Here is a 27,821-nt window from a genome sequence, read left to right on the forward strand (position 1 = left end):
TATACTGTTACGACCTTTCGCGGAGAGACGCGATCGCTAGGAAAACGTGTTAGCGAGAGGAGTAAATTCTCGCTACGATTCTGTTAATCGACGCCGCGAAATAGTCGTTTCCCTGTTTCGATTAAGATAACAGAGGTGGTTCAATGAAGTAACACTGTATTAACAGGTGAACATAAAATGATATATTTGACAATAATATGATGAATAAATTACACAAAGTTGACTCGACCTTACGATATCTCTCAATGAATTCGTTAAACTATATGATTTTGATTTTGCTCGTCAGAGCTCTCGATGTCTAACGCTTGACTCGTCAGAAGGGGCTGATTGCCTTTCGATCATTTCTTTACCCCCATTATGCTCGGTTCACACCACCGCTCGCGCCTATGATCACGTATGGCTCTTCTTGTGTCGAAAACGTTACGGACAAAAATCGACGTTTCTAGGGCTCGCTGCTTGGCGACAACTATGCTCCCGTCGATACATTGTATATGATCCAGGGGGCAGATAAGACGGTCTGCCTGCGACACTGTAGGACCGCCAGCGACGGTTAGAAAATACAGCCTGTGGTAAGCATCGTGGCGTAACACCTACTTTCATGTCGATTATTGATAAAGATTATTCGCCAATGATACCATTTATATGTGTTCATTTACATGTGTTCCATCCTTGTCTACGGGAATGTTAAACGTCTCTCCTTTCATATTACAAAAAAAATTTTTTTTTTTACGTGGAGGAAATCTTCATAGACACCTTACCACCCTCCTGTGGGGACGGGCAGAAGGTAGTGCCGTATTCTTACCGGCTAAAACCTCCACAAACGGGACAGTGTACCAGTGCGAGTTTTTATCGTCGGGCCCCTGTGTGCTTATTACCAAGCACGTTTAAAAACCAAGTACTCCCAGAAAGTACATCCACAGTACACGCAAGGGAGGAGAGCTTGGCCGCTTGCTTGTTTGTATTATTCTAAGAGAAATTTTGGTTTTTCCGTCCCTTTTTAGATTGGAGTCCTTATGCCGAGGATTCGAACTCGCGACAGGTCGTCTTCAGTTCTGGGCTTTAACGACCGTAGCTGGCTGCCTCGCCGAGGTTCTAGCTAATTGGAAAGTATTTGATTCTTAATGTGGCAATGTATATCATAGGAAGTATTCTAAGTAGCCTCATGAAGGAGATGTACTTTTTTCATAGTCCTCTCAAAATACAAGGGGCAAAGGTAAATAATTCCCTTAATTAAAAGTATTATTATTAAATCTATTATAAAGCTCTTAATATATTTTTGCTGCTATTATATTTCTTGTAGTAAGAGTAGTTTTAAGAGGCAAGGAGAGGATCCTGAGTGCCCTGAAAGTTCGTCAAAAAGTTTATTATAGCACCTTAAAGTCTATTTTTTCTTTTTAAAAAACTCATTTTTTTAAACCCGCCAAAATTTTTAATTTCACGCTATTTTCTGCCTTCTTTTTAGTTCTGCAGTCTGCTACAAGTAGTATACCAATAACTAATTTTTGCTATGTTATTTTTACTCATATTGTTAAGAACGATGTAAATAAAATAATAAGAAGAGCCTATCACAAGGGACGTTCGAACGTGTACGCAAATGAATGGTCAATAGCGTGGAAACTCTTAATTAAACTCTTTGTATTAAATACTTTCACGTGACATTCCTTTTCTATGAGAAAAATTTGAATTGATGCTAAATAAATAAGGGTTTAGCGTGGATAATGATTCGGATGTAACTATTTTTATTCGTACAACTCTTATTTGTAATTGTTTTTAAAATGATTTCGAAAGTTAATAGAAAGTTGTATATTCTTTTATTTTATTTTCTGATTGGAATTTCTACAAAGTTTTGTGAAAAGAATTATCTGCTTTGTCGAAACTGATAGACTAAAATATAGCACCTGTCCATTTCTTAAAAATTAATTTACATACAAAATGTTACTCATACATACATATCTGTATTTATCATATTTCTTAATTATTTTACTATTACGTTATGGTACATTTCAATTTTTGTATTAGATATCTTTAAATTAATTGTAAAATGCTATTACTAAAATATTCATTGCTGTTCTGCAGACATATTCTATTGTAAAACGAATAAAGCACGACTTGATCTTGTCTAATCTTTTTTTTCTCTCTTCCTTTCTACAAATTTAATTTTTTTTCCATCCTACTGGCGTCTACTGATTTTCAATTACAATTCAAGTATCTACATACCCTTCTCACAACGGTCAAATGTATTGCTTTTGAGTTCCGATTATATTGTGACAGTTTACTTGCCGTGTAAAAATATCAGGTCTCGTTCCGATAGATATATCATTGCGGATTTTGTCATTGGGTGGTATTGACAAAATCCGCAATCATTTAGTTGCCAATGCAGTAAATCTACTACCACTAATCAGTCGTCTCTGTAACCGTGCGTGAGCTTGAGCACGTCGAATTTCTTCAAATATTTCCACACCTCCTTGACCTTACTTATCAACCCTGCAACATTCCAGAAGCACATTTTCATTCCCTTTGTAGCCCCACTTTTCCCCTTTTTCCCCTTCTTTCATTGTTCTTCCCCTCTCTTTCTTTCTTCCTCCAGCCTCTCTTCATTTTCGTTGCACCTGTACCATCTGTTTTCTATTTTTAGTTCCTTATATTCTATCCTCACATCTTCGCCCTTTTCCCTTCTTAATCTAGTTATCCTTCTTATTTGTTGCTGTAGCTCCCTTTCTTTTCTTGTCAGATCATCATCTATGTATACCTCCTTTTCCAATTTGCTTTGTTCCTTTATTATCCTCATTTTTTCCTCTATTGATTTCATCGTCGCCACTATTATTGTGTTTTTGTCCCTCACCCTTATCACATGTGTTCTTTCTATTTCTGTCCCTATTTTCATTTTTTCTCTTATGAACTCCTTTACTGTCTCTGCATTGCTTCCTTCGTTCCAGTCTACTCCTTTGATTACTATGTTCCTTCTTCTTCTCTCTCTCTCTCTCTCTCTCTCTCTCTCTCTCTCTGCCCTGTCCTTCTCCTCCTCGATTGTTCTGACATCTGCCCAATAATTCTTTCTTTTCCCTTTTCCACACTCTTCTCGCTCTCTCTCACTCTCTCTCTCTCTCTCTCCCTTCTTTTTCTTTCCGCTTTCATTCCCCTCTTCATCTTCGCTACTTCCTTTTCGAATATACCTTTTATTTCCTTTATCATTGTTTCAAATCCTCTTTCTATTTTCTCCATCATTACCTCCACCATTTTTTCCGTCATTACCTCCATTCCTTTCTCCCAGGCAGGTGTCTATTTTTCTCACAAGCTGTATTTATCCAATGTATTTTTGAAATCTGCCTTATCATCCGCTTTACCCGTGTATCTGCCTTATCATCCGCTTTATCCGTGTTTCTTGACTTTCCACTGTTTGTCGCCATCTGTCGTTTCCCCACCTTACTTCTTTTGCCGTGTTTCCGACTTCCTAACCTCTTCTCTTCTAGTTTTTCTTATTTGCATCTCTCTCTCGTTACTGTCTTCTTTTCCCTTTTCTTTCACTTTCTCCACGTCTGCTCACCCTTTATTTTAACTTCTTCATGTCACTTTGTGTTTCCTTCTCCTTTTTCCCTTCACACTTCACTTTTTCCACAGAGCTCTCAATTCGCGCGTTACCCTCGCCCCGAACCAAACCGAAAGTCCATCATTTGTAATGACTTTCGTAAACAGAACACTCGAAAATTAATACTTTTTAATCACTTAATTTTTTCAAAACATCTTTTATAATTTAGTAGGTTTTCTTTATTGCCAAGGAGAGTTAACTTTTTTTTTAAATAACTTCCCTCGTAAGAATTTTGGGAATAATTTTTATTTTTTCCACTAGTCGAAATATTTCAAGCTCTTCATACTTTTAACCTTTTAAACAAAGTCAGAAAATCCTATGCAGCTTGTAGGGATCTAGAAACAGCATGATTTATTTACTCTAATTGTTTTTTTAGATGTTTTTACCAATTTATAATGTTCTAATACAAAGTGTCGTAAATTAAATGGTCCTACCTTTAAAAATCGATAGGACATTTTATTGCATACCACGTACATATGTTGAAACCACTAATGTCATAACAAATTTTTCTATCTTTCACTTCTATTCTTTGTTTTCTCCTTACTATGTTTGCGTTTACGTATATTTAAAAATACTAATTAAATACATCTTCAGAATTTTGGATCTTAATAGCCGAAATTATGGTTCAGGAACACTAAATTTACAGTTAGAATTTATATTTGATAAACGATTTCAGTGATATTCATCGATACACACTTGCACGCGTCTCAGCACTTTCTTTTATACCAGACTGTTAACTCAACAGTTTACATTTCTTTATTTTCGAGACGCCGCGCTCACACACGATTGCACACTCTGATATTCACATACATGCATCGCTACTACGCAGCTAACCTAGTCTAGCACATAAAATTATACATATCTCAATAATATGATTTCAAGTCGTTTCTTGATAAAAATGTCCTATTTCGCTCCTTTTATAAAATTAAAACGTTCTATCTGAAGCATTCAATTAATTAATACATTATTACCTATTTATTTATTATTTATTTTTCATTATCTATTGCTATTATCTATGTATTATTACCTGTACGCTTAGTTACAATTGTAGGTATAGGCTGTTACGAAAAGCTGACTAAATTAAATCGAATAAAGGAAAACAAGAATCACAGGAAGAAAATGTAAAACCTCAGTTTTTTCAGTCTCGAAGTGTCAGATAGAATACTAAGTAACGATAGAAAAGACAGTATAAGTATCAGATGGTGGTATGGCTCACACCCATTTGCATAACTGAAACATTGAAGAAACATGCTCCTGTTTTCCAATAAGGGTCATTACACATCAAATCGATCATTTTTTGACGTTAAAGTTAGGAATTTTTTTCAGTGGCATATCCTATAATTTACGTGAATTGCTCATTTCATGAAAATAGAATTCAGAAACTATTTTTGTAATCGAGTTGCTCCTTTGCAGATCCTTAACGTTCCTCCTTAACGAATAACATGTTTTATGAATAATAAGTTAATAGAATAACGAGATTAACGAATGATGAGTTTTACGAACAATACGTTTAACGAATAATGAGTTTAATAAACGCTATTAACAATGTTCTTGGCTTCAAACGAATCCACGGCCAACGGGATAACTCTTTACTATGCGTAGAATAATTTTAGACACAAAAATACGATTGCTGAGACATTCGGTAAACTGCTGGATGTATCACTTTCCAAGGCGGTCACACGAATGATGATCTGATGAAAATTTTTCTCGCGGTACGACTGCATTTGTTTGTTATATGCTCGCTAGAAACATCGAGAAAGTTCCAAACGCCGTTACTAGGCAGTTTCTGTCTGGAGTTTGATTCCTAATACAACGTGTGTCCCATTATATCTACATCTCCGAAGTACAATCCTATGTGGCCAGGCCCGTTCTTGAGGCCGTATGCCGCCACAACCACATTTCTAGGGAAAACCATACAACCGCTCCACACCTTCGTCAGGCAAAACGTTTGTCCTGTAACGTCAATTCATATTAGAGGCAGGATGTGTGCAGGTCTTCATCGCGAACCCTCAATTACCCCAGGGACCCACCATAAACATAAACTTTTTAAATTTATTATTTCTGCTATCTGTTTATGGATAGTCCTTGAAACAACCCTTAGGTCGTTATACGTCCTTACTAATTACGGGGAAAGCAGGTAGTTATTTAATGGGAAAAACCCAATGCTTGACTGACGAAAAAGCTGGTTTATCCCATAAACAATATTACTTACTAGCCACGTTGGTAGGAGGCTTCTTCCTCCTATCTTCATTTATTAACATGATCTATAACCAATTGGCATCGTGTATCGTTACCCTCACTTTTCCTAACGGAAGTTGCGAACAGCGAATCCGCGTTGTTAATTAAAAAAGGCGCACCGACACCGAACTTTCCTCCGTAATGAGACGAGTACACCTGTGGAAAATAGACAAAATCATCGAACAGTGAACATCTCTCCGATCTGTGTAAACCTGTGCTGTGCTAGAAAATTAAGACAATAGTTGTGTTACGATTCAGCTATTTTGTTTCATCAACCAACCCCTAAGTTTACGTGACAATCCCGTGACCGTGGCTACGTTCGGCGACCAGTTGTCAACTCGAACCCACTTTCTCTGTCATAAATATCGAAGAATTACAATCAGATTGAATGACAACAATTGCTTAATTACAGCTATGATAAAATCTAGGCTATAGCATTAGAGGACTTTCCCAAAATTGCAAAGGAAAGGCTCCAGTTTTCCTTTCGTCTCCGACATATATGTAATTAATTAGCTTTTGTTTTGTTCAATTTTCCTCTTATTGTTAGTATAGTAAAACAGTTATATCAATAAAAGTCACATCCTGCTTTCTCTCTTATACTTACCCTTCTTTCAATTCTTTAAATAATGCTAATTAAAAAATCATTCTCTCTTCCGTATTTTATCTTAAAGTACTTGTTAAAAGGGATATGATCCGTCAGAACATTTGCTAATGATGTTCACTTTGACATATGTTGTCAAGGACATTTTCTTGAGCAATTTCTAGAAGATTTTAGCCATCGCCCGTTATTCCTTAAGAAATTAACAATAAAGAAATATTCAAAAAAAACAATGTATACTATGTAATTACGTATGATAGAGAAACACTGTTCAAGCCGCTTCGCTCGCATATGGAACATTGTGTTGGAATAGATTTTTATGAGCTCCCAGAGTTCGCGAACCGAGTGAAACGACCAACATATGTGATGTTCCTTTAAAAATAAAAACAAGGAAATAAACACATACGTCCGCGTCTGCAATTCACAGTCACATATTTTTATATATAGGCAGAATATAATGTACAAGGTATAAAAAAATTATTTGTCATTGCTTTGGGAGCGGGGTGTGACTCTACATTTTCAAATCTGCGGAGAGCTGCTAAAAAAATGATTCGCAACTGATTATGAGCGTGATTTTCAAGATCAAATTTTTTTACTGCATCATATAGTACTTACCACGAGGAACAAATGTCTCAAAGTAATCATGGTTTGCACATTTTTTTTATTTATTTATTTATTTATTTACATTTTACAATTTGTACAGTAGGACATTTGGTAAAATATTATAGCATGGTTTGCAAATGACCCGTTCATTTGAAAAAAAGTCATTAAGGTTCTATTAGCCCTTAAACTAATTTTGTTATTATATTGCGATAATATATTACGAATAAAAGACAATACAAGCACAAAAATAAATAAATAATATAACAATGATACGATATTATTATTGTATTAATACAAAATTAATAATATTATAAATATGTCGGGTTTACATTAGAATTAGTGTTAGAGGCGTAAAACGAATATTCGTTTGGATTACACGTTGTCGTTATGCAACAGAGAAGACATTAGCTAGTGCAAGTACGATTATTATAGAACCGGACAAGTAACCGTGGTAATTACATACTCGAGAAACTAATGACAATGATCCTAGGTTCAATAACGAATCTGCGGTCGACGGGATGATAGATGAGCGTGCTCACAAAATCTAAATCGGACGCGCAATATTCACTGGTCGTAAAGGGTTACTCTTTTCGTCGATGAGATCGCGAGAGAGAATGACTTTCCCGCCCCGATGATGCCACAGAGGAAAACTATAATGAGGTGTGTCTAAGGACACGAGATCATCGGATTTGTCGAGAAAAGCCTTTGTTCAGAAAGTAAGTGAAATTGGCGTTGCTGCTAATTGGTCCATCTTCATATCGGTGGTTAAAAAAGATGCTAGCCACCCCTGAGGGAAAGTTGCTAGTGGGAGACGCAGCTCGTTGAAAAATGGGTCTCCCCTATTTTCCCTTAGTTGGGACAAAGATTGTTTGTCTGTTTGAAGGACTTTAGTTAGCTAAATCTTAAGATTTATAACGGCCCTCAGGCTAGCTGAACATGTACTGTGAAGATGCATCGACATCTGGTAATCATCTTACCCGGAGAATAAGGTCTGCGTATGGCGAGCCAGAACGGGACAGAAACCGTTGGAATGTTTACTGTCGCGTGTCGCCACGAATATTTCTTACCTTTTTAAGGAGAGCTACAGAATTACTCCATGTCTTTGTTAGACAAAGCGTTCATCCCGTGACGGCGGCTACGTTCGGCGAGTGGCTGTCGCCTCGAGCCCAAGCTCATTATCACAACTCTCGAACAATTACAATCGGATTGAATAACTACAATTGTTCAATTACAGCTATAGTAGACTCTAGGTTACAATTTTGCGGGATTATCCAAAATTCCAAAGGCTCCGGTGTTCTTTCATCTCCGACATATATTAGGTTGGCAACTAAATGATTGCGGATCTTGTCATTACCACTTAATGGCAAAATCTGCAATCACTTAGTTGCCAATCCAATAGTACACGATTCCTCTTGTTTCCATCCTATCCGTGGCGTGCAGAGAATTTCTGGAAAAAGAAAGTTGGCTTGTCTCGTCGATAGCTGGTTATGGAATGGTTGGAAGAGTTTTTGTAAAATTACAGCTATGGTAGACTCTAGATTACAATGTTGCGGGAATATCCACAATTCCAAATGCTCCGGTATTCTTTTCATCTTCGACATATATTATATACATATATTATATCGTAATTGTTCGCGAGTTGTGATAATGAGCTTGGACTCAAGGCGACAGCCAGTCGCCGAACATGCGCCATGCATGAGGCCGAAGGTAAAAATCGAGTAGTGGAGTATTACAGCAAAAGAACTAGCCCTGCGGAATCTAGGTATCATTCCTACGAATTAGAAACGTTAGCAGTTGTAAATGCCGTCAAGCACTTCCGTCATTACCTCCACGGACGAGAATTTCTTGTTGTCACTGAATGCAACTCCTTGAAAGCATCCAATAATAAGGCACACTTGAATGACAAGGTTTCTAGGTGGTGGCACCCTCCATCGTAAAATACAGAGAAAAGGTAGAACTCTCTGCTTGCCCATCGTTCCAAGAGGGCTTAGGTGGTCCGTTATTAACCATGTGCACCAGTCCATTATGCACTTAGGTACATATATAAGTCGGGTTAGCATTGAGGATGGGGTTAGATGATTCTTCATTGAAATTAGCCATCGTTGCGGTATAGTAACAATATGGTTTATTAACACAAGTATGGATAACACAGGTTTGACAATCAAACACGGCGATTAAGCGCTCGCGGCACTAGTGACATGATCTCAGGTTCGATAACGAATCCGCGGTCAATGTGATGATAGATGAACGTTCTCGTGAAATCTAAGTCTGAATAATTACTGATTGTAAAGACGTTACTCTTTAGTCGATGAGATCGCAAGAGAGAATGACTTTCCCGTTCCGATGATGCCACGGAGGAAAACTATAATGGGGTGTGTCTAAGGACACGAGATCATCGGATTCGTCGATAAAAGCCTTCGTTCAGAAACTGAGGGGAATTGGCGTTGCTGCTAATTGGTCAATCTCCATATCGGTGGTTAGAAAAAGATGCTAGCCACCCTCGAGGGAAAGTTGCTAGTGGGAGACGTTGTTCGTTGGAAAAATAGATCTCCCCTATCTAATTTGTTAATATCTTTCTCAATGGACTTTACCATTGTTTGAATGTCGATGACGTCATCAATGGAGATAGGTGGGGGGGGATTTTTACGCGTATTTTGGTTTGTTGGTGTGTTGGCTGTGTCCATGGAGTCATTAGTGGATTCTATTATTGCGTATCTATTATAGGTGGTTACACCACTTTTTGTCTGTTCGTTTTGGCTAGTGATTGCGGTTGTTTTAACTATTTCTAGCTTACGCTTTTTGATGTTTTTCGTCTCGAATGTTAGGAGGGACATATTGTACTTTCGCCACGGGGCAGGAAGAACGGAGCAGTTGTGGTTTTGTTCAAGAGAGCCTGGTGGGGATACATGGGCCATCATCGATCTAGTTAATTCAATTTGAAGTAACTAGTCGAGAGGCTATGATTCGGATAAGAGATTAGGAGCGTTGGATTTTTCACTGGTTAGTTAAGAAACACTTGGATTAAGTTTGTTTCGAATCACTTTCGACGGATGGGCGTCACGTGTTGTTTTACGAACTTCGCAGAGCACTACATACACTTCTACACGCTTCGGCACCCACAGCGAACTGATCTCATTTATGTGCCATGGAAGAAAAATCGGACTAGAGGAGCCGGGATTCGAACCCAGGTCCCGAACATTCGTAATCTAAGGCGCTAACCACTGCGCTACCGTCGTCCGGTGGAAGTTAGTGTGGAGTGGCGGTATTTGTTGTCGAGTGCCGCCACACCGTAAAAAACTACTTTGTTCATTCCTGGATGTATTCTTATTATACTTTGAAAGCAATGCAATACAAATTACCAAAAGACTTTGCCATGATGATTACTACGCTGCAGCTGGTACAAATAGTGATTGGTTGGGTTGCAACTATTGCGGCTTATTATTACCGAAAAAGTTGAGGACTTTAATGCTACACTACGCGTAAAAATTTTGTGTTTGGTTTCCCCATCTACTTCAGTTATTTAATCCTATTTGAAAAATTCTTCTTCATGGCTTATCTTTCCGACTAACGGAAAAACAAAGTCGGAGAGAATTTAATTATTGTAAAACATTTAGTGTTTTTGATGTTAAGGTATGGGATATGGAGGTTTTCAAAAAAGTCGTTTGCGAAGAAGTGAGAGTAAATGGAAAATCAAGAGTGATATTTCGTTACGCGTATCTTTGAAATATTTTTAAGGAATATGCTAACAAGAGAAGAGGATTTACAAAAACTTCCTAGAAGAATTCCTTGTAATGTAAGTTTTGATATGTGATTTTGGTTGTATTTTTGTTTGCCGAATTCAAATGTGTAATAAATTTATGTTTATCATTGAAGATATTTTAATGACAAACAATTTAATATTTACTAACATGCATATTTAGTAACATGACTTCGTGGAAGATTTGACTTAAGAGATATCCTGATTGAATTGTTCGGCAATATGTAGGACATGGAAATGTCTAATTACAAAAATATATGATGGTGAATGCAAATATTCATCGTGAAAAAAGCTTTTGTTAACTAAAGAACAAGCTGACGGTGTGTATGTATGTGATGTAATCCTGATTCACGACCATGCAAGGAAAATAAATTAATAAAAGGAAAACTGAGGTTTATATTTGAGACTTCTCTTTATTCTTGCTTTCATGATGCGTACAGATTTCCAAAATGCAAACAATCTTAGAATATTATTTATATATTTTGTTCATTTCTGAACAATTTTATCGCATAATTTGTTCCTAGACAATATTTCTTGTCAATTCTTACACACTAGCAATGAATACAACTAAGTGGAATCACCTAAACTTCTTCGTTATTGTTAGACGAAAAAACTTCATAAGACAAAATTCTATATACTTATGGAATCATCCCCTACTCGGTTGTCCTACCCTACCTGAGATACCTTTTAAACATACAGTGACGAGAAAAAGTGTAAACACACTCCGCTGATTTTATGTAAAAGGCGCTACTACGAATAATTTTTCAAGTGATCGGTAAAGATTAGGTAACAGGAACTATCTGCTGCGTCTGATTAACGAAATGTAATAGTTCATTTCTATTAACATTAATTGTATTTTCGTCCGATCGTGGGGAGACGCGATCGCGAGGAAGCGCGTCAACGGGAGTCGTAAATTCCCGTTGCGATTCTAAGAATCGACACCGCGAATAGATCGATCCCTGATTTCCGTTAAGATAGCTGAGGTGGTATAACACTGCGATTAACAGTGTTATACAATATGTATTTCCAACAACTTTGTACAACAACACAAGTTAGTAATTCCGCTGCTTAAGATATAGGTGACGAAGAAATGGATTGCTCTGATATTAGAGAATCTGGGTAGAGATGTAATCTGAGTTGAAGACCGAGATTGAGTATGTGTAGTTAAGTGATTTTCGAAGAAGTCTTGAGGGTTGAGAGTTTTCGGGCTGAACTGAGTTCGAACTGCACTGGATGTTTCGTACTGAGAACTGGATATGTGCTTGTCTGGAACTGAACTGCATTCGTACTGTTTGAGTATTCGAACTGTCCGCTCTTATATACTTACGGAGGAAAGCTCGGTATGTGTGTAAGTATTGAACGAAGGAAGCTGATTCGTTGTTCACACTTTTCGTTATGAAAAGTGTGATTCCCATTGGTTGATGAGTGAAGATAAGAGGAATAAACATTCTACCCACGTGGCTCATGGGTGACCTTGTTTATGGGAAAATCCAGACATTTCCATTAGGTAAATGACCGGTTTTTCCCATTATATAACTACCAGCTGTTCCGTAATTTCTAAGCGCGAACCATAAACCTAAGATCCTTTTAAGTACCGGATATAAACCGAAAATATTTGCAGGATTAATGGTTTCTGCAAGCTAATAAGATTCAATTTATCGCGGGGCCTTAGGTTTGTTGAGGGTGTACATAACGGTCGGCGGACCCTTAACGACCCAATAGCGAGGGACGTTGTACGGTTCCAATCACGCGACGTAACATTAATAATGTACAGAACATTTTACAAAAATGGACATCTCAAACCATGTATACACTGTTACACTTTAATTATGCTCGTCGAAATAATGTTTCAACCTAGTATTTCCTCCACTTTCCCTTACTTTTTTTAATGCTTTTAATCAACGAGGCATACTGTCAATTAAATTTTTAATTATTTGTTGTTTAATATTGTACCATTCCTGTTGTGTTCTTTCCCATAATTCACGAAGGTGGATTATTATATTTTTCCAGCCTTCTTCTCAAAATGGACCACAAATTTTCGACCGGATTCATATCCGGGCTTTGTGCTGGCCACTTCATTACAGAAAAATTTTGATTTTTTAGCCAGGTTTTAACTACCTTTGCGGTATGCTTAGGATCCCCGTCTTGTTGAAATACTACTTCACTTTCATTATATCCAATAGAATTAACTACAGAAGGTAAATTACTTTCTAGTATGGTCAAATAATGCTCTGTTCGCATTATTCCTTCGATTCGAACTAAGGGACCAACACCTCTGTGAGTAAAGCAACCCCAACACATAATTAGCCACCTCCAAACTTCATAGTTTGATTTATACCACTTACTAGGTGCGGTATTTGTATCATGCGCCCGTATATTCAACCGCTAGCGAGACAGACGGACTCGTTGTCGTCGTAGTAGCCCTCTGGTGCTGGCGGTTGGTACCCGCGGATCGCCCGGGAGGTGTTACGACCTGTCGGAGTGCTGTTGGTACCAATCCGCCACATATTGATTTATTTCCACGTTGGGGTATTTATAATCTTTGAATTTTTGATCGAGCTCCCTCAGAAGAGTAATCTCTTCAATTGTCCAAACTCTACTATTTTTTTTATTTTTATTATTTACTTTAGTCCGTGCTTTTCGACTTTGGACGACTTCCAGATTACATCTCTTACATTGTCTTTACTTATATTTAACGCTTTTGCTTCCTTGCTGTTCTCCCTCTCTGTCGTTCCTCCTCCTCTGCTGCTCTTCTCTTCACTATTATCTCTTTTAGGTCTGCCAGTCCTTCTTCAGTCTCCTTCAGCACTTCCCCCATGTCCCTTGTTCCTCCTATAATCTCGCATTCCTCTACTACGTGCTTCAGGTCCTCCTCTCCTTTTTGCATAATCTGCATTCTCTTTCTCCCTCCTCTTTCCAGTGTTCTCTTGCCCTGGTTTCGTTGCCACATCTAAATCTCCTTACTATAGATCTGTCCCCCCATTTCATCTTTCCTTCTAGGTACTTTGGTAGTCCTTCTTGCGCTATGTTTCTGTAGTGTCTGTTATATTTAGATTCCCTTATTCTTTTCTCCCTCTCCTCTGTTTCTCTTTTCCTTCTTTCTTCTATGATCTGGTTCGCCTTCTTTCTTCTATGATTTTCTCCCTCTCCTCTGTTTCTCTTTTCCTTCTTTCTTCTATGATCTGGTTCGCTGTCATCCTTTCTTGTCTATCTTCTGCTTCTCCTTGAGCCCTTCCCTCTCTCGCCTCCTCTAACCTCATCTTTTCCTTGCTTTTTTCCCTTTTTGGCCCTTTCCCCATTTCCTTTCTCTCTCCTTTATACATTCTTTCACTAATTCTTTCTTCGATTCCAAGGCCTTCTCCTCGTACTTTACTGCTCTTTTCAGTACCTTTTATCTAATTTCCTCTATCTTGCATTCCTCTCTCAGGATGTAGTTTGGCGTTGTTGTGTCTAAGCCTAGCCACCATCTCAGGTATCTCCTTTTTACCCTATCCAGTCTCTCCTCTATATTCCATCCCCACACCTCCGTTCCATACAACGCTACACTCTCTACCAGTGCTCCAAACATCCTCATTCTCATCTTGTAGTCCCTTTTAAATATCCTTTCTCCTACGCTCTATGTCTTTTTCATCGCAATTGCTGTCCTCCTTTTTCTGTCTTGGATATGCTTCTCGTCGCTTTCAGTATGTACCCTAGATACCTAATTTCATTCACTTCTTCTAGTTCTTGTTCCCCCCATCTCCATTTCCTTTGCCTCCTATTGTTTCTTCTCTTTTCAAACACTATTCTTTTTGTCTTTTCGGTGTTCAGTTCCAGTTCCACTTCCTCTAGGAATGTCTTCATCATTTCCTTTAACTCCTCTTCTCTGTCTTCTATCAATACAATGTCATCCGCGTATGATAATGACCATAGCTACCTGTCTCCTACCACTATGCCTCCTACTTGCCCTTTCCTCATTTCCTCTTCCAGCCCTGCCACATATATGTTAAATAGTATCGGGCTCAGCGGGCACCCTTGCCTCACTCCCCCCGCCGTCCAAAACTCTTCTGTGTAGTTGTTCCTGATTCTCACTACGTTCTTTATCTCCTCGTATATCTCCTCTATCCTTCTGGTTAACTTCTCGTTCACCCCTATTCTCCTCATTATCTCTCCCAGTTTCTTCCTGTTGACCCTAACGAACGCTGACTTTAGGTCCGCGAAGCTAGCATATAACTTCCCTCTTTCCCGACTCAATTGTTTATCTATCATATGGTTCAGTACGTACACTGCGTCTATCAGTCCTCTTCCTTTCCTAAATCCGAATTGGCTCTCTACCAGCTTGTCCTCGATTTCCACCTTCAGCCGCTCGCCTAGAATTCCTGCATAGATCTTATATGCCGTATCCATTAGCGTGACCCCTCTGTAGCTCTTCACTGCCCCCTTGTTCCTCCTCTTGTAAATCAGACATATCACGCCTTTTCTCCAGTCTTCAGGTATCCTTTTTCCATTCCAAATTTTTCCTAACATCACCCATAACGCCTCCCCCACTTCCTTCGGCGCATACTTCCATACCTCGTTTTCCAAGCCATCTTCCCTCGTTGCTTTTTTCTCTTTCAATTTTCTTATTTGGAGCACTATCTCTTCCTTCTCTATGTTGTCTTCTCTCTCCTCCTTTGATTCCTCCTCCTCTCTCCTCCCTTCTGTTCTTCTGTCCTCTTTATTTTCTGTCCCCTCTAACGTTTCGATAAAATGATTTTTCCACTCCTCTTCCCTTATCTCCTCGCCTACAACCTCTCTTCTTCTCCTATATTTGTTTATGTATTTCCATGCTTCTTGCTCTGTTTTGAGCTTGTTGATTTTCTCCATCTCTTCCTCTTCCTGCTTCTCCTTCCTTCGTTTACACCACTGTTTTAATGCCTTCTTCTCCTCTATGAATTCTTCTCTGCTGCATTTTCCTTTCCTAAATTTTGTCATTTTCCTTCTTATCTCCCTTTTCCTTTCTTTCAACTCCTTATCGTGCCATACCTTTTCTCCTATGCTCCATTTCCTTATCCTTACTCTTTTCTTTGGTATTGCCTCGTTTATCTTCTTCTTAATTTCTGCCCACATTTCCTCTACTGTTCTTCCCCCGCTTGCCCAGTCTTTGCACTCCTCTAAATATCTTCCCGCACTTTCTTCTGTCCATTCCCTTCTCTCCTTCTCTTCTCCTTTTCTTTCCTCATCTCTTTGTACATCTGATCCCTTTATTTCTATTTCCAACGGCATGTGGTCTGACTCCCCTCTTTTTCCTACCTTCATGTCTGTTATTTCCTCTATCGCTTCCTGGTTGCCAATCACGTAGTCTATTACTAATTTTCCCCTCTCCCCACATAGGTCCACTCGTCTCCTTCTTTGTCTCGACCGTTAATTATCGTCCAGCCTCTTTCATTCAGCAACCTTAGCAGCATTCTTCCTTCCGTATTTATTGTCTTGTCTTTTGACCTCCGGTTCTTTTCTTTTCCTAGTTCCTCGTTTATCAGCCCTCCCTCTTCCCCCGTTCTTGCATTCCAATCTCCTCCTAAGATCGTCACTTCCTCTTTCCTTTCCTCTACTCCTTCCTCCATTTCTTTCAATGTCCTTTTCGTGTCCTGGTTATACACCACCACTGTTCTATATGTCTTCTCCTTGTACCTTATTGTTCTTTCTACTATGTCGTCACCAATTTCCTTATACTCTATTTCCCTCAGATTTTTGTTTACGCCTGTTATTATGCCCCTTTCTGCCCTTACCTTTTTCCATTCTCTCCTTGCTACCCTGCATTTCCAGTCGTATTCCTTGGGCAGTCTATGCTTTACTCTTCCCATTTGCTTTCCTCTGTCCATGTTTCCGTGAGGCCGATTACGTCAAATGTTCTTAAATATTCCCACACCTCTTTGTCCTTGATCATTATGCCTGCTATGTTCCAGAAGCACCGTCTCAACCCCTTTATGTCCCCACCCCTTTCTTTCTCCTTATCTCACCCTCTCGCCTCTCTCCTTCTTTCTTCCTCTAGCTTCTCCTCGCTTTCGTTCCACCTGTACCACCTGTATTCTATTTTCAGCTTCTTGTAACCTATTTTTACGTATTCTCCCTTCTCCCTTTTCGCTCTAGCTATTCTTCTGAACCTTCGTTGTATTTCTCTTTCTTTCTTTGTTAGGTCGTTGTCTATGTATATCCCCTTCCCCAATTTACCTTTCTCTCTTATTACCCTCATCTTCTCCTCCCACGATTTCAACGTTGCGATTATTATCGTGTTCTTTTCTCCCACCCTTACCTTCTGTGTCCTTTCTACCTCTACCTCTAATTTCTTATTTTCCTTTATGAACTCTATCACTGTCCCGTTATCGCTTTCCTCCCCCACTCCGCGCCCTTTATTAAGATGTTCCTCTTCCTTCTCTTGCGTTCTATTCTGCCTTGCTCCTCCTCAAACCTCCTGATTCTGTTCTCCATCTCTTTCTTCTCCCTCTTTATGAACTCTATCACTGTCCTTCCTTCTCTCCCTTTCTATCCTGTCTTGCTCCTCCTCAAACCTCCTGATCCTGTCTTCCAACTCTTTCTTCTCCCTTTTCCATCTTTCCCACTCTCTGTCCCATTTTTCTCTTTCTGTCTCTTTCTCTTTCCTCCATTTCTCTCTCTCTCTTCTTCTCTCTCCTTTTCCCATCTTTTCCTCTCCTCCTCCTTCTCCTTCTTCCACTTTCCCTCTCCTCTTCTCGTTCCTTTTCCCATCTTTCTCTCTCCTCTTTCCCTCTGTCCCTCCTCATCTCCACTACTAACTCTACTATCACCTCCAGTCCCCTCTATTTTCTCCATCCTCTCGTCCCATGCTTCTTTGCCGCCCTCTCTCTTTGCTGCCACCTTCTCTGTCACGCTGTACCTTTCCAGCGTGTTTCTGCGATCTTCCTTCTCTCTCTCCTTGTCCGTCATCCTCGGTCTGCAAATTTGAACACCAAGGGCGGAAGTGTCACGTCCCGCGCTGTGCACGCGCCGTAACATAGACTAAAACTACCAATAGCGCGAATGAGCGTTTCAATTTGAGATTCAAATAAAATTTAACAATTTGTATAGAAACCAAATTCGAGCCTCACAACTCCCACGCAATAACCCGTCACATGACGACCCCTCCACGGTAGGCCTAATTATAAATAAGCGTAGCTACATAGAAGACAGGGAGATAATAATTCCTTAGTTCAGAGTAGTTAATTCATCAGTTCTAGGTGATTAATTCCTTGGTTCTTGGCGATCAGTTCCCCAATTCTTGGCAATTAATTTCTTTGTTTATAGCGATTAGTTCTCTATTCCTTTAGCTCTTAATTTCTCAGTTCCTTTGCCTTTCAATTCTTTAGTTCCTTAGTTTTTCAGCTCTTAGTTCTTTTCTCTTAGTTCCTAAGTTCTTTAGTCCTTTAGTTTTTTTAGCTTTTAGTTCTTTGTTTCATTAATTTCCAGTTCTTGTCAGTTTTGTTAATCAACGTGTTTTGTTAATCGACGTGAAAACGTATCGCGAACGATTGTAACATCAAGTATTCGAAATCTCAACGACAATTCTGTCAATACCCAATTAGAATTAGAATAAACATTTGTTGTGGAAAATATTTGTCTAATAGTATAATAGGATTAAGCGAACATTTATTTTCACCAACTTTGATCCTCTCCCGTGCCAGTACTCCTGCGCACAGCAGCTTAGCCGAAACGTGGAGTTTAATTGCCAATCGCATTGAACATCAGACAACGCTACTATTTAATCTAAATTTAAAAATTAACGGCAACACAACCAAAACAAATCAAACAAAAACGCAACATTGGCACGACCCTATAATGTATCCGAGGGTTTCTGGTTGTGCACTACATCTTCTACAAGTTACGCCTACTTTTTTGTCGGCCCATGCCAATATGGTCCTTGTCTCAAAGGTGTTCGTTCTTAACCTTATGGCATCCATGAATCTCGATGGCCTGAGCAGGTTATACTCCTCTAGCCACACGCTGCCAGTTTTATTCCTTGAGAAGTCTTTAATTCCTTGGCCCTGACTTCCCAATTCCAACCATTGTTTAACATGTGCGTACTTCAACCTTTTCCGTGCCTTCTTTGTGTCTTCGGAAGTGGCCGGCCAATTGATCGAATCCTTTATTGCGCTTTTGAGGATACCGAGTTTAACGATATGTTCGATCCACGGTAATTCTAGACCCCCATTAGCTTTTGGAGTGTAGAAGAATGCATGGCATTGATCTCTTGCCTGACTTCGCTGTCCATCAATTTCAAAACGCTATTGTTTGGTGGATTTACTAGTAGGTGGTAGATATAACGAGGAAAGATGTAATTCATTAACAAATCAATTTTCTTTCATGGTTTCAGAGAGACCTTTCTGGCTCTTCTCGCCACGCTCAGAATTTCTGGTACTATAATGCCACAGTGGATACCCCTCCAAGGCACAATTTTGGCGCCAATTACTTGAAGGCCTCGTCTGAGTCAATGGTTGGTATTATTACACCTTCGATACTTATTCTCGGTTCTTTGACGAACCAGGTGTCCTTCCTCGCGACCACCTGGGTCGTCTGGCTGTTCTCCCCTGTGATGGTCATTCCAAGGCCTTCGGATATCCATGTAGGATATACACTTGGCGTTGTGCCTTCCTCTCAACTTCATCAAGTAGGACAATGTTGTCGGCGAAAGCCAGGATTGGAACTTTTCTTTCGTTACTGACATCTATACTACTGGGTTGCTCTTCTATTGCGTCCAGCAGCGGCTCTAGACATAAATTAAGTAATAGCGGCGACAAAGGGTCACCCTGCTTGACTCCCGTAGGTATCTTGATCTCCACTCCTATATTGTCTTTTGCTTTTATCGTCTTGCCCTCATAGTACAGTTCATTTATTGATTCAATAATAGGCCTTCCTCGCCAGGCAAGGATTTAACGCCGAATGGGGTATCGTGTCGAACGCTTTAGAGATATCTACAATTGTAAATATCCCCCCCCCTCGTTATTTCTCTTGCTGTAACTGAAGGCAACATTAAACAGTTTCATATTTATTTCACACCCGTTCTCGTTCTTATCCTTCCATCGAGGATGAAGGAGAAGATTCGGCCGAAAACAGGGCCTATCGTTATAGTTTTCGACCAGGCTGCATTGCTTGTTCGCCTTTGGTATTAATGTATTTTCCTTCCATACGGTCGCCAAATAGGAGCTATAGCATAAAATTATAAACTTTGGCCAATAATGCTGGCAGGCCATATATCATTAAGTGCTCCTTCTGAATATCATATGGTCCTACCGCAGGCTTTTTCCTCATCTTACTCAATGTCTCGTACACATCCTTCACGGTTATCGGCGAGAATAATTCATTTATTAATAACTCAGAGGCTCCATTTCCTGGGATTGGGGGATTGGGGGATTGGATGAGCCTGCTCGACTCCATGAATCCTCATAGAGCCCCTTCATCTTTGTTGCTTCAGGTGGTTGCCTGGCTGGCTCCAGGTATGCGCGATCGTCGTTCACAACAACGTCGGCCAACTTCCTTGAACATTCTTTAATGATTTCCTGGCAACGTGCGTAGGAGTATCTTTTTCTACGATTTCAATTGCTGTTACTATTTTTGCTTCCTTTCCTTTGGGGCGTTGCCTTCTTTGCACGCTCATCGTTCTTGTCTTTCTCTATCGCTTCGCATAGAGATGTCGTTATGAATCTATTAATGTTCTTTATTAGGACTTCCATGTTCCCTTATCATTAGTCCATATCTGGAGCAACCGAGTATTTACCTCCCTTAACGAGGGGGCATCTCGGTAGGTCTTTCAATTTCTCTTGTTAGATAGAGTCTCCACTGATGCGTAGACGCTTCGGAATTCATTGCACCGCTAATTTCAGGATCTTTGCGTATCCGCACATTGCCCGATTTAACGAGATCGCAACCGTCCTCTGTCTCATGGGCAACCTCCCGAGGACTCGTATCCTGACTAGCTATCTACAACTTTTTCCTCTTATTCTTTATCTGAGGATTTTGCTTATCTCTAAATTTTAATATATATAATGGATATATATTTCCTCGAGCTCCTTCAGGAGAGTTACCTCTTCTACCGTCCGTTTCCTAGTATTTGGGGGGTCCGTTCCCCTTCTTTTCTCATTTCTTATAGCAGGGTGCGTATGCCATTCATGGATGGATAGTCCTCTTTGAATCCCGAAGCTCATGGCGCAAACTTCGCACTTGTATGTTCTCTCTTTCCTCTGACTTGGGCCGCTACAATTAGGTATGTGGTATCTAACCCCATGCATCTTCGAGAAGCTTCTCTCACAATACAAGCATCTCCACTGGATTCGGGTCCCCATATGATGATGATCAAGGTGCCTATCCAGGTCCGACAACGTCACGAAGAAAAGGTGGATTTCCCTTTTTTCACAGACCGGGCAGACAACCTGATTCCCCACGAGTGGCACCGTAAACATCAAACTAATATCCGTGGACAAAGCCGTGTCATCGACTATGGTCCCCTCGAAAGTGGAAGAATCCGCCACGGCGCCTCCGGGACCGAGAGGAGCCGCGTCCGAGGCTATACTCTTATTACTCATTTTGCAATTATTTAGTTGTGTTGCAACTCCTTAAGAGCGGCATAGTCACTCCCGCCGTTTACCCGCGCCTTTTTGAATTTCTTCACGTTGACATTCAGAGCACTGGGCAAAAATCGCATTGCGTCAATACTCTTGGGGGTCATCGTAATGCTTTGTTTTAATTAGACAGTCGGATTTTTCTAGTCCGTGCCAGTTCTGAGCTGAGCGTTGAACAGCGGCCAAAGAGAACGACCGCGATGGTGGAACCGCCGCGGAAGTCTCGCAGCAAAGAAGATTTGCGCGAGACCAAAGCACGGGACCGAGCTCGGATCCGAGGTGTGCGAGGATCCCCCGAGAGAGATTCGCCGCGTACCGATTAGCTCGCCCAGGTCCGGCACGTCAGTCAAACCCGATTCCCGACCAAGCCGGACACGTCCCGCTCCTCAGAGCCAATCCTTGTTCCGACGTTACGCATCCAATTTGCCGACTTGCCTTACCTACAATAATCCATCGACTAGAGGCTCCTTACGTTGGAGGCCTGCTGCGGATATGGGTACGAACCGGCGCGTCATCTACAAGTGGTTCTCTCCTGGATTTTCAAGGTCGGAAGGGAAGATCCGGATACTGCTGCAACTGAGTTGCTCTTCGCGTTCCAAACCCCATCTCCCTGCTAGAAGTGTCCAGGGAACTCGAACGATTGTACAGAAAAGAGAACTCTTCCCGGATCTCCCGACGCGTACGCTCTAGGTGCGCCTTTCCTCGCAATGAGTACGAGACACCCCGGGAGCGCGGAGCCGTTCAGTTGCGCGGCTCATCCTCCCTCCAACGGCACGAACGCCGATTTTCACTTTCATTTAGATTTCACTTAATACTTATCAAGTCTGCACTAGCCAGGTATTTAATACGTTCGTTGCTTCAAGATGCTCTATTTGCCCTTGCTCTTATAATAAAATGTTTACGATCTACGGAATATGTAAATCCTTTGCAAACAGGCACTCTGTTCCTCTTCCTCATGAAATATAACTTTGATATGTAATAGGATGCCACGTAATGAATGATTTAATATTAAGGACATATTTAAATTATCAGCAACCTCATAACTTGAAGTATGCCTTTCTGCATATCTGCACGGGTACGCGCAACTATTTTGTATCACCTGTAAAAACAAAAATGAAAAATATTATTAAGTTCAGCATTCATCTTCTAAAAATAATACGAGTATCACATGTTTCAGTAAAGTTCTTCTTAAACTAATATTATTTATTATATCATTACTTGCTAATCAATATTAATTATATGAGCTTTCGTCCACTCTTACGTTTAGTTAATGAATTATTTGATTAATGAATTCCGGCAATAGGAAAATGTTTCCCTGTATACCCGTTCATTCTTTCCTTATTAAATAAGATACTTCGAGATAGGATAAAAGAATTATAATCAATAATGCTCAGATAATGTACTTCTGAATACGCACAGAATTAATTTAACAACTTTAGCAGAATCGATGCAAATAATTATGAATGAAGTGACGAATAGTATAAACACATAAATTGATAAAAGATGCATTATGATAAGTGAATGAGTGTAGAAAGAGATCATGATAACGAAACCTCGAAAGGTTACGTTGCACAAGTATTGCATGAGTATACACTCGTTTATTGGATATGGACTAAGTTCCATATATATTATGGAGCAGTTCCATATATAAGTATATAAAAACAACCATGAACTTAGTGCATTTATAGGCATCTTCAACGTGTACGCTCTGCACTAAGGCGTACATATCTCGTTAAACTATATCAAAGACGACGAAGAAATTGACCAGCGAGAAGAGAAAGACTTTACCTGGTAAAAACTTTCAGAGAGTAAGTTGCAACGAGGAATGAGTAGCTAGATTGATTATTCAATGTCACATGCGCGGTGCGTGCTATACGCAGGCTGGGTCTGAAGGTGTCCCCAGCCAAGTGGGTGGCTATATGGTTTTACGACTGGCGATGTAGGGGGGCTCCTTCGCCCGGTCTGTGTTTGGATATAAATGGGGAGGACATCGATGTTGGGCTTCAGATGAAATATCTGGGCTTCACTATTAACAGGCAATGGACGTTCGGGCCGCACTTCAGGCTCTTGGTCTCCAAAGTGATGGCGGCAGCCAACGCCTTATGTGGCTTGCTACCGAATATCGGGGCCGGGGTAGGAGTGCGCTGTGTATATAAGGGAGTCGTCCGTTCCCGGGTCCTGTACGGGGCTCCGGTGTTGACACGAGATCTGATGGCGCGTTGCCGCAGTCTGCTTTTGCTGAGGAGGCTACATAGGACGCCCGCCATCAGGATCATAAGGGGATACGGGATGGTATCTCATGCGTCGGTGCCCGTCTTGGCGGTGTCTTCCTTCGATCTGCTGCAGGCCAGGCCTTGGCGGGGCCTGGGCTCGAGTGAAGATTCTTCGCCCGGTGGGCAAGTGGCTGGAGACGTTCGGAGAGAAGCTAGGCGAGAGGTATGGGAGTGGTGGCGCTCCAACCTACTCGCCGAAGTTTAAGCCCCTGGTCACCGCGCCGTTAGATCAGTCCTCCCGAACTGTGAGGTTTAGAGGGGCCGCAGAGAGCTTCCGTTATCCTTCTCGATGACGCAGGTGCTCGCCGGGCACGGCGCAGCACACGCTGGAGTTTTGCTCGAAAAAATTTTTCTTCGAACGGCCGCCATTTTGTGACAAATTTTTTTTTGATTTTTCCAAGTTTCGTGCTATAGCGGCATCTATACTAATTTAGAATCCTTTCGGCTTCTTTGCTTCAGATGATCAGAAGGGTTGAAATCATGCACGCCAGGACACCCTTTTTTTATTGGACCCCCACTTTGCCAGTTCATAACTTTGTGAATTTTGAGTTTTTTCGGTTAATTTTTACTGCAATCTTAAAATATCAATAAACAAATGATAAAAAATGGATAGTAAAAATATTTTTTGTTTCGTTTGTACAGAGCTTCAAAAATCACTCGCAATTCGTGCCTCTAATTATGTTACATAATTTTGAAGCAATTTGAAAGCGGTTTCGTCTTGCTACAACTCTATTTATTCATGGTTGTACCTTACCTACCTCAAAGCAGTCTCTTGTGGCCTCCAAACTTCATTTGTAGTATGTCCAAAGTTGAAACAAGTAATAGCTCCTCGGGGTATCTGTAATATACATAAAATCGGTGAAGGAAATGTCAAAACAATCTTGACAGTTCGTTAGAGTGCTTATATTCACGTTCAGTGCTCATATAATAGTCAAACCTCCTATGATTGTCTACACGTACGAGTCTGTCTATTACAATGGGGCAATCTGTTCCTCATATTTGGAGAATAAGAGTAACTTTAGTGCGTTGTACTGCCAATATACAGTTGTGTCACTTTACCCACAAAAGTATCATCAATACCACATAATGATATACATATTGATATAATAATATTAAACGACTTTTATAAGAACATTGTTTTTATAATTTCAATCCCATGTGAGTTCTTCGACGGCACTTACTTAAACCGAACACTCTGTATATACAAATATGTTAGGTATATACATATGCGTATTTGTGTGTGTAGTTAAAAATTTTGACTTCGTTCAGTTCTCCTTTCTCAGTTTTCATTTTCGTAATATATTTTTCGTAATATATTTTACACTACACTTTATTCCAGTTAAGACAGCATATTTATTTATTATTTTGCTTCTTCTTCTAAATAACGGATTCTATTTTACTTCTCGTTGGCAAGTGCAAAAACGCTTTAAGATTTGCTGTATGAATTTTTTTGTAATATTTCTCTTTCCTATCTAGATTTGATTTATTTTGCTTATATTTTGAGAATGTGTCAGATTTTCGTAAAAATAAAGATCTACAATCAATGTTGAAACATTTAATGCCAAAAGAAATACGAACGACTGCGTATTTTTCTATGAAAGAATATGGAAACAAATGCATGTTTTTTCCAAAAAATTTAGGTCAACATAAAATGTCATTGAAAAAGATCAATCTTGGCTATACAGAAAACAGATTTCTTAAAAATAATTATAAATGGCTCGAACAAGATTGCATTTATTAAAAAAAAGAAAAAAGAAATGAAGAAAAGGCGGCTGATATCTCCTTTCATCAACAATCGTTATTTTTTTAAAATAAAAATTTTGTCTTAAATGAATCATTAAATTCAAATAAAACGAATCTGCAGTAGGAAGCACGCTCACGTCAGTGCTTAGAACGTAATGAACATAATAAAAGCATTGAAACCTTTTGTAAGGAAAGCTGTTCGTGAAACAAAAAACAAATTACACTGTCTTGAGCATTAAGTGTGTTTATTATGACTGACCTTCCAAAATTTCAATATGGCATAATCAGAAATGGAACAAGAAAGTGCGAGATTAATTATATAGTAATAACGGTCATCATACGATAATATATTAATAGGAAAGAAGATACAATGGAAATACAATAGATGCAATGGAAGCGTTTGCCAAAGCAGACCTACATTGTAGAGATGGTGTGAGCGTAACCTGCGAATAACAAAGTGATTCGATCACGTTCGGTCCAAATCAAGACGATTTTTCATAGCGCCTTGTGACTCTTCATGGTCATTTCTAATTGACGCAGAGCATAACTGTTCTTTGCACATATCACATGATTTGTAGCTGCTATTATACTTTTTATATTAACCACATCAAAACAAAAATGCGAGTTACATAGCATAAAGGAATGACGAAGAACAGTGAAAGATAACGCAGAAATTAATGATTTTGAATTTTGCAAACGTAAGTTTAATTTCAAATTTTTTTAGACTGAATTCTACTAAATGTAAATATAACTCTATTACAAAATAATATATGCAGTAACTGATGGATTCTTAGAGTAAGGACAAGTAATGATGGTAGGTTCGAAGTTTAATGTATTTTAAGAAGTGATATTCAACAACAGGAGGAATATAAATGGAGTTTAGTGTAGTTTAAATAAGCGATATTCAAGAACAAAAGGACCGAATATAATATCGTCGCACGTCGATTCGCACTCTGTGTCCGCTCAACTCACACACTGCTTCTCAACTGACTCTCTGGCCGTTGTAGCATTCTTTTGTCTTTTGCTAGGCCCACCGCACACGTGTTCCGCGGATGCTCGCAGCCAGGGTCACGTAGGCCTTTTCGGCGAAGCTATTTATTTGAAGGACCCGATAACGCATTGATGGAGCCGACAGCGCCTCGGCTCTCGCGGCATTGTCTATAGTTGGCTCGACGTTTCCGTTTCTTAGGCCCTTCTCCCCGATACTACACTCGGCCATCCTGCAATAACATCTGCCCTCAGATGTTGTGTTCATTCTCGCCATCGTCGGATGCGTCATCTTCGGCGTTCAGGACCCAAGGCTTCATGAAATCGGCAATCGTCGAGGTGTGCGCGTGTCCCTCATGCTCCACTACTTTCTCCGCAGTGTAGCGGTCATTCCGCATGGCTCGCACTACCCGGTAGGGAACCAAAAATCTGCCCCCGAGTTTTGACCCTGAGAACTGCGTTCTCTTTATAGCGACAAGGTCCCCCCTTAGGTACTGCTTCGCACTTCTTCTTCTTTTCTTGTAATTTCGCCGGTTCTCCTCTTGCTTACCTAATTTTCGTTCGGCTAGAATACAGTCAAGACAGTTGTATACCACGTGTTCGATCTTTTCGCGTTGTCCCTTGAACCAGGAGTCCTTTTTGACCATAGCTCCTGTTTTGGTGACCCCGAAATGCCCACGCTCGTGCGCTTGCCTGACTACTTGAGTCTGCATCGCCTTCGGTACTACTATTAGCACATCGTCCTTACACTCCTTATACCAAATATTGTTTCTTATTACATACCCATCGGCCTGACTGCACGTCGCGGCGTCCAAAATCCTACGGACTTCAATGTCCTTGTTCTGTGCCCTTCTCAACCGTGCAATCAGCCCGTCTTCGCTCTCCGTTACATACATAGTGCTCGGCAGGGGGTTCCTACTCAGAGCATCTACATGCTGCATACATTTCCCCGGCCGATGACACACCTGATACTTACACTCGCCTAGTAACAAGGCCCTTCTAGCCACACGCACACACAAGTCTTTCTTTCTCATCGTCCTGGCGAATGCTTGACAATCCGTAACAATAGTAAACGGCACACCTAACAGATATACCCTGAACCTTTTCAACGCTTTTACTATTGCTGGCACCTCTAGTTCGTAGCTGGTGTATTTCGCTTCCGCGGGAGTTGTTTTCCCGCTGGCAAAGTAGACCGGATGGAATTTTCCGTCGTTTAGATCTAGTTGCATTAACATTGCTCCGTAACCCTTTGCGGACGCGTCCGTATGCAACTCGGTCTCTGCGCCTATTGTACAAAGTGTTAACACAGGCCCGCTGGTAAGCGCTGCTTTCAAGGTTTCGAAGGCTTCTGATTTCCGATCCCCGAACTTGAAGTCTATCTCCCTTTTCAACAGATCGGTTAAGTGTTTGGCAATCTTCGCGTAGCCTCTAAGGAATTTTCGGACATATC

The 27,821-nt window shown here is 40.3% G+C and overlaps 3 protein-coding genes and 1 pseudogene across 3 annotated transcripts; all 4 read right to left on the reverse strand.

Moving 5' to 3' along the window:
- Positions 1 to 613: 613 nt before the first annotated feature.
- LOC112212413 lies at positions 614 to 711 on the reverse strand (annotated as a pseudogene).
- Positions 712 to 2,551: 1,840 nt separating this feature from the next.
- Positions 2,552 to 3,258, reverse strand: LOC105680429 (putative uncharacterized protein DDB_G0271982). The gene is given in 3 exon segments (XM_012382682.1): positions 2,552 to 3,037; positions 3,039 to 3,071; positions 3,073 to 3,258. Coding segments are annotated over 3 exon segments (705 nt in total).
- An 11,753-nt stretch (positions 3,259 to 15,011) lies between these two features.
- Positions 15,012 to 21,499, reverse strand: LOC117151372 (golgin subfamily A member 6-like protein 22). Its single transcript, XM_033319538.1, has 3 exons — positions 21,360 to 21,499; positions 15,097 to 16,031; positions 15,012 to 15,023 (listed from the first exon to the last, which is right to left on the reverse strand). Exons 1-3 carry the CDS (start codon positions 21,373 to 21,375, stop codon positions 15,012 to 15,014), a joined length of 963 nt encoding a protein of 320 aa, XP_033175429.1. The 5' UTR covers positions 21,376 to 21,499.
- Positions 21,500 to 21,882: 383 nt separating this feature from the next.
- On the reverse strand, positions 21,883 to 23,950 carry LOC105680431. Its single transcript, XM_033319539.1, has 2 exons — positions 23,396 to 23,950; positions 21,883 to 22,467 (listed from the first exon to the last, which is right to left on the reverse strand). The coding sequence occupies exons 1-2, from the start codon at positions 23,642 to 23,644 to the stop codon at positions 22,267 to 22,269; spliced, it is 450 nt and encodes a 149-aa protein (XP_033175430.1). The 5' UTR covers positions 23,645 to 23,950; the 3' UTR covers positions 21,883 to 22,266.
- Positions 23,951 to 27,821: the final 3,871 nt, after the last annotated feature.

Source organism: Bombus impatiens, unplaced genomic scaffold, assembly GCF_000188095.3.
Source record: "Bombus impatiens unplaced genomic scaffold, BIMP_2.2 scf_0156, whole genome shotgun sequence".
In the NCBI taxonomy this organism is placed as follows: Eukaryota; Metazoa; Arthropoda; class Insecta; order Hymenoptera; family Apidae; genus Bombus; species Bombus impatiens.

Excerpts from the sequence above, each read along its gene's own strand:
- LOC105680431 (XM_033319539.1), bottom strand. The coding sequence starts at position 23,644 with ATGATCCTGATGGCGGGCGTCCTATGTAGCCTCCTCAGCAAAAGCAGA. Across the intron at positions 22,468-23,395 it reads ACGTCCATTGCCTGTTAATA|GTGATACAAAATAGTTGCGC; the intron begins GTGAAGCCCAGA and ends TTGTTTTTACAG.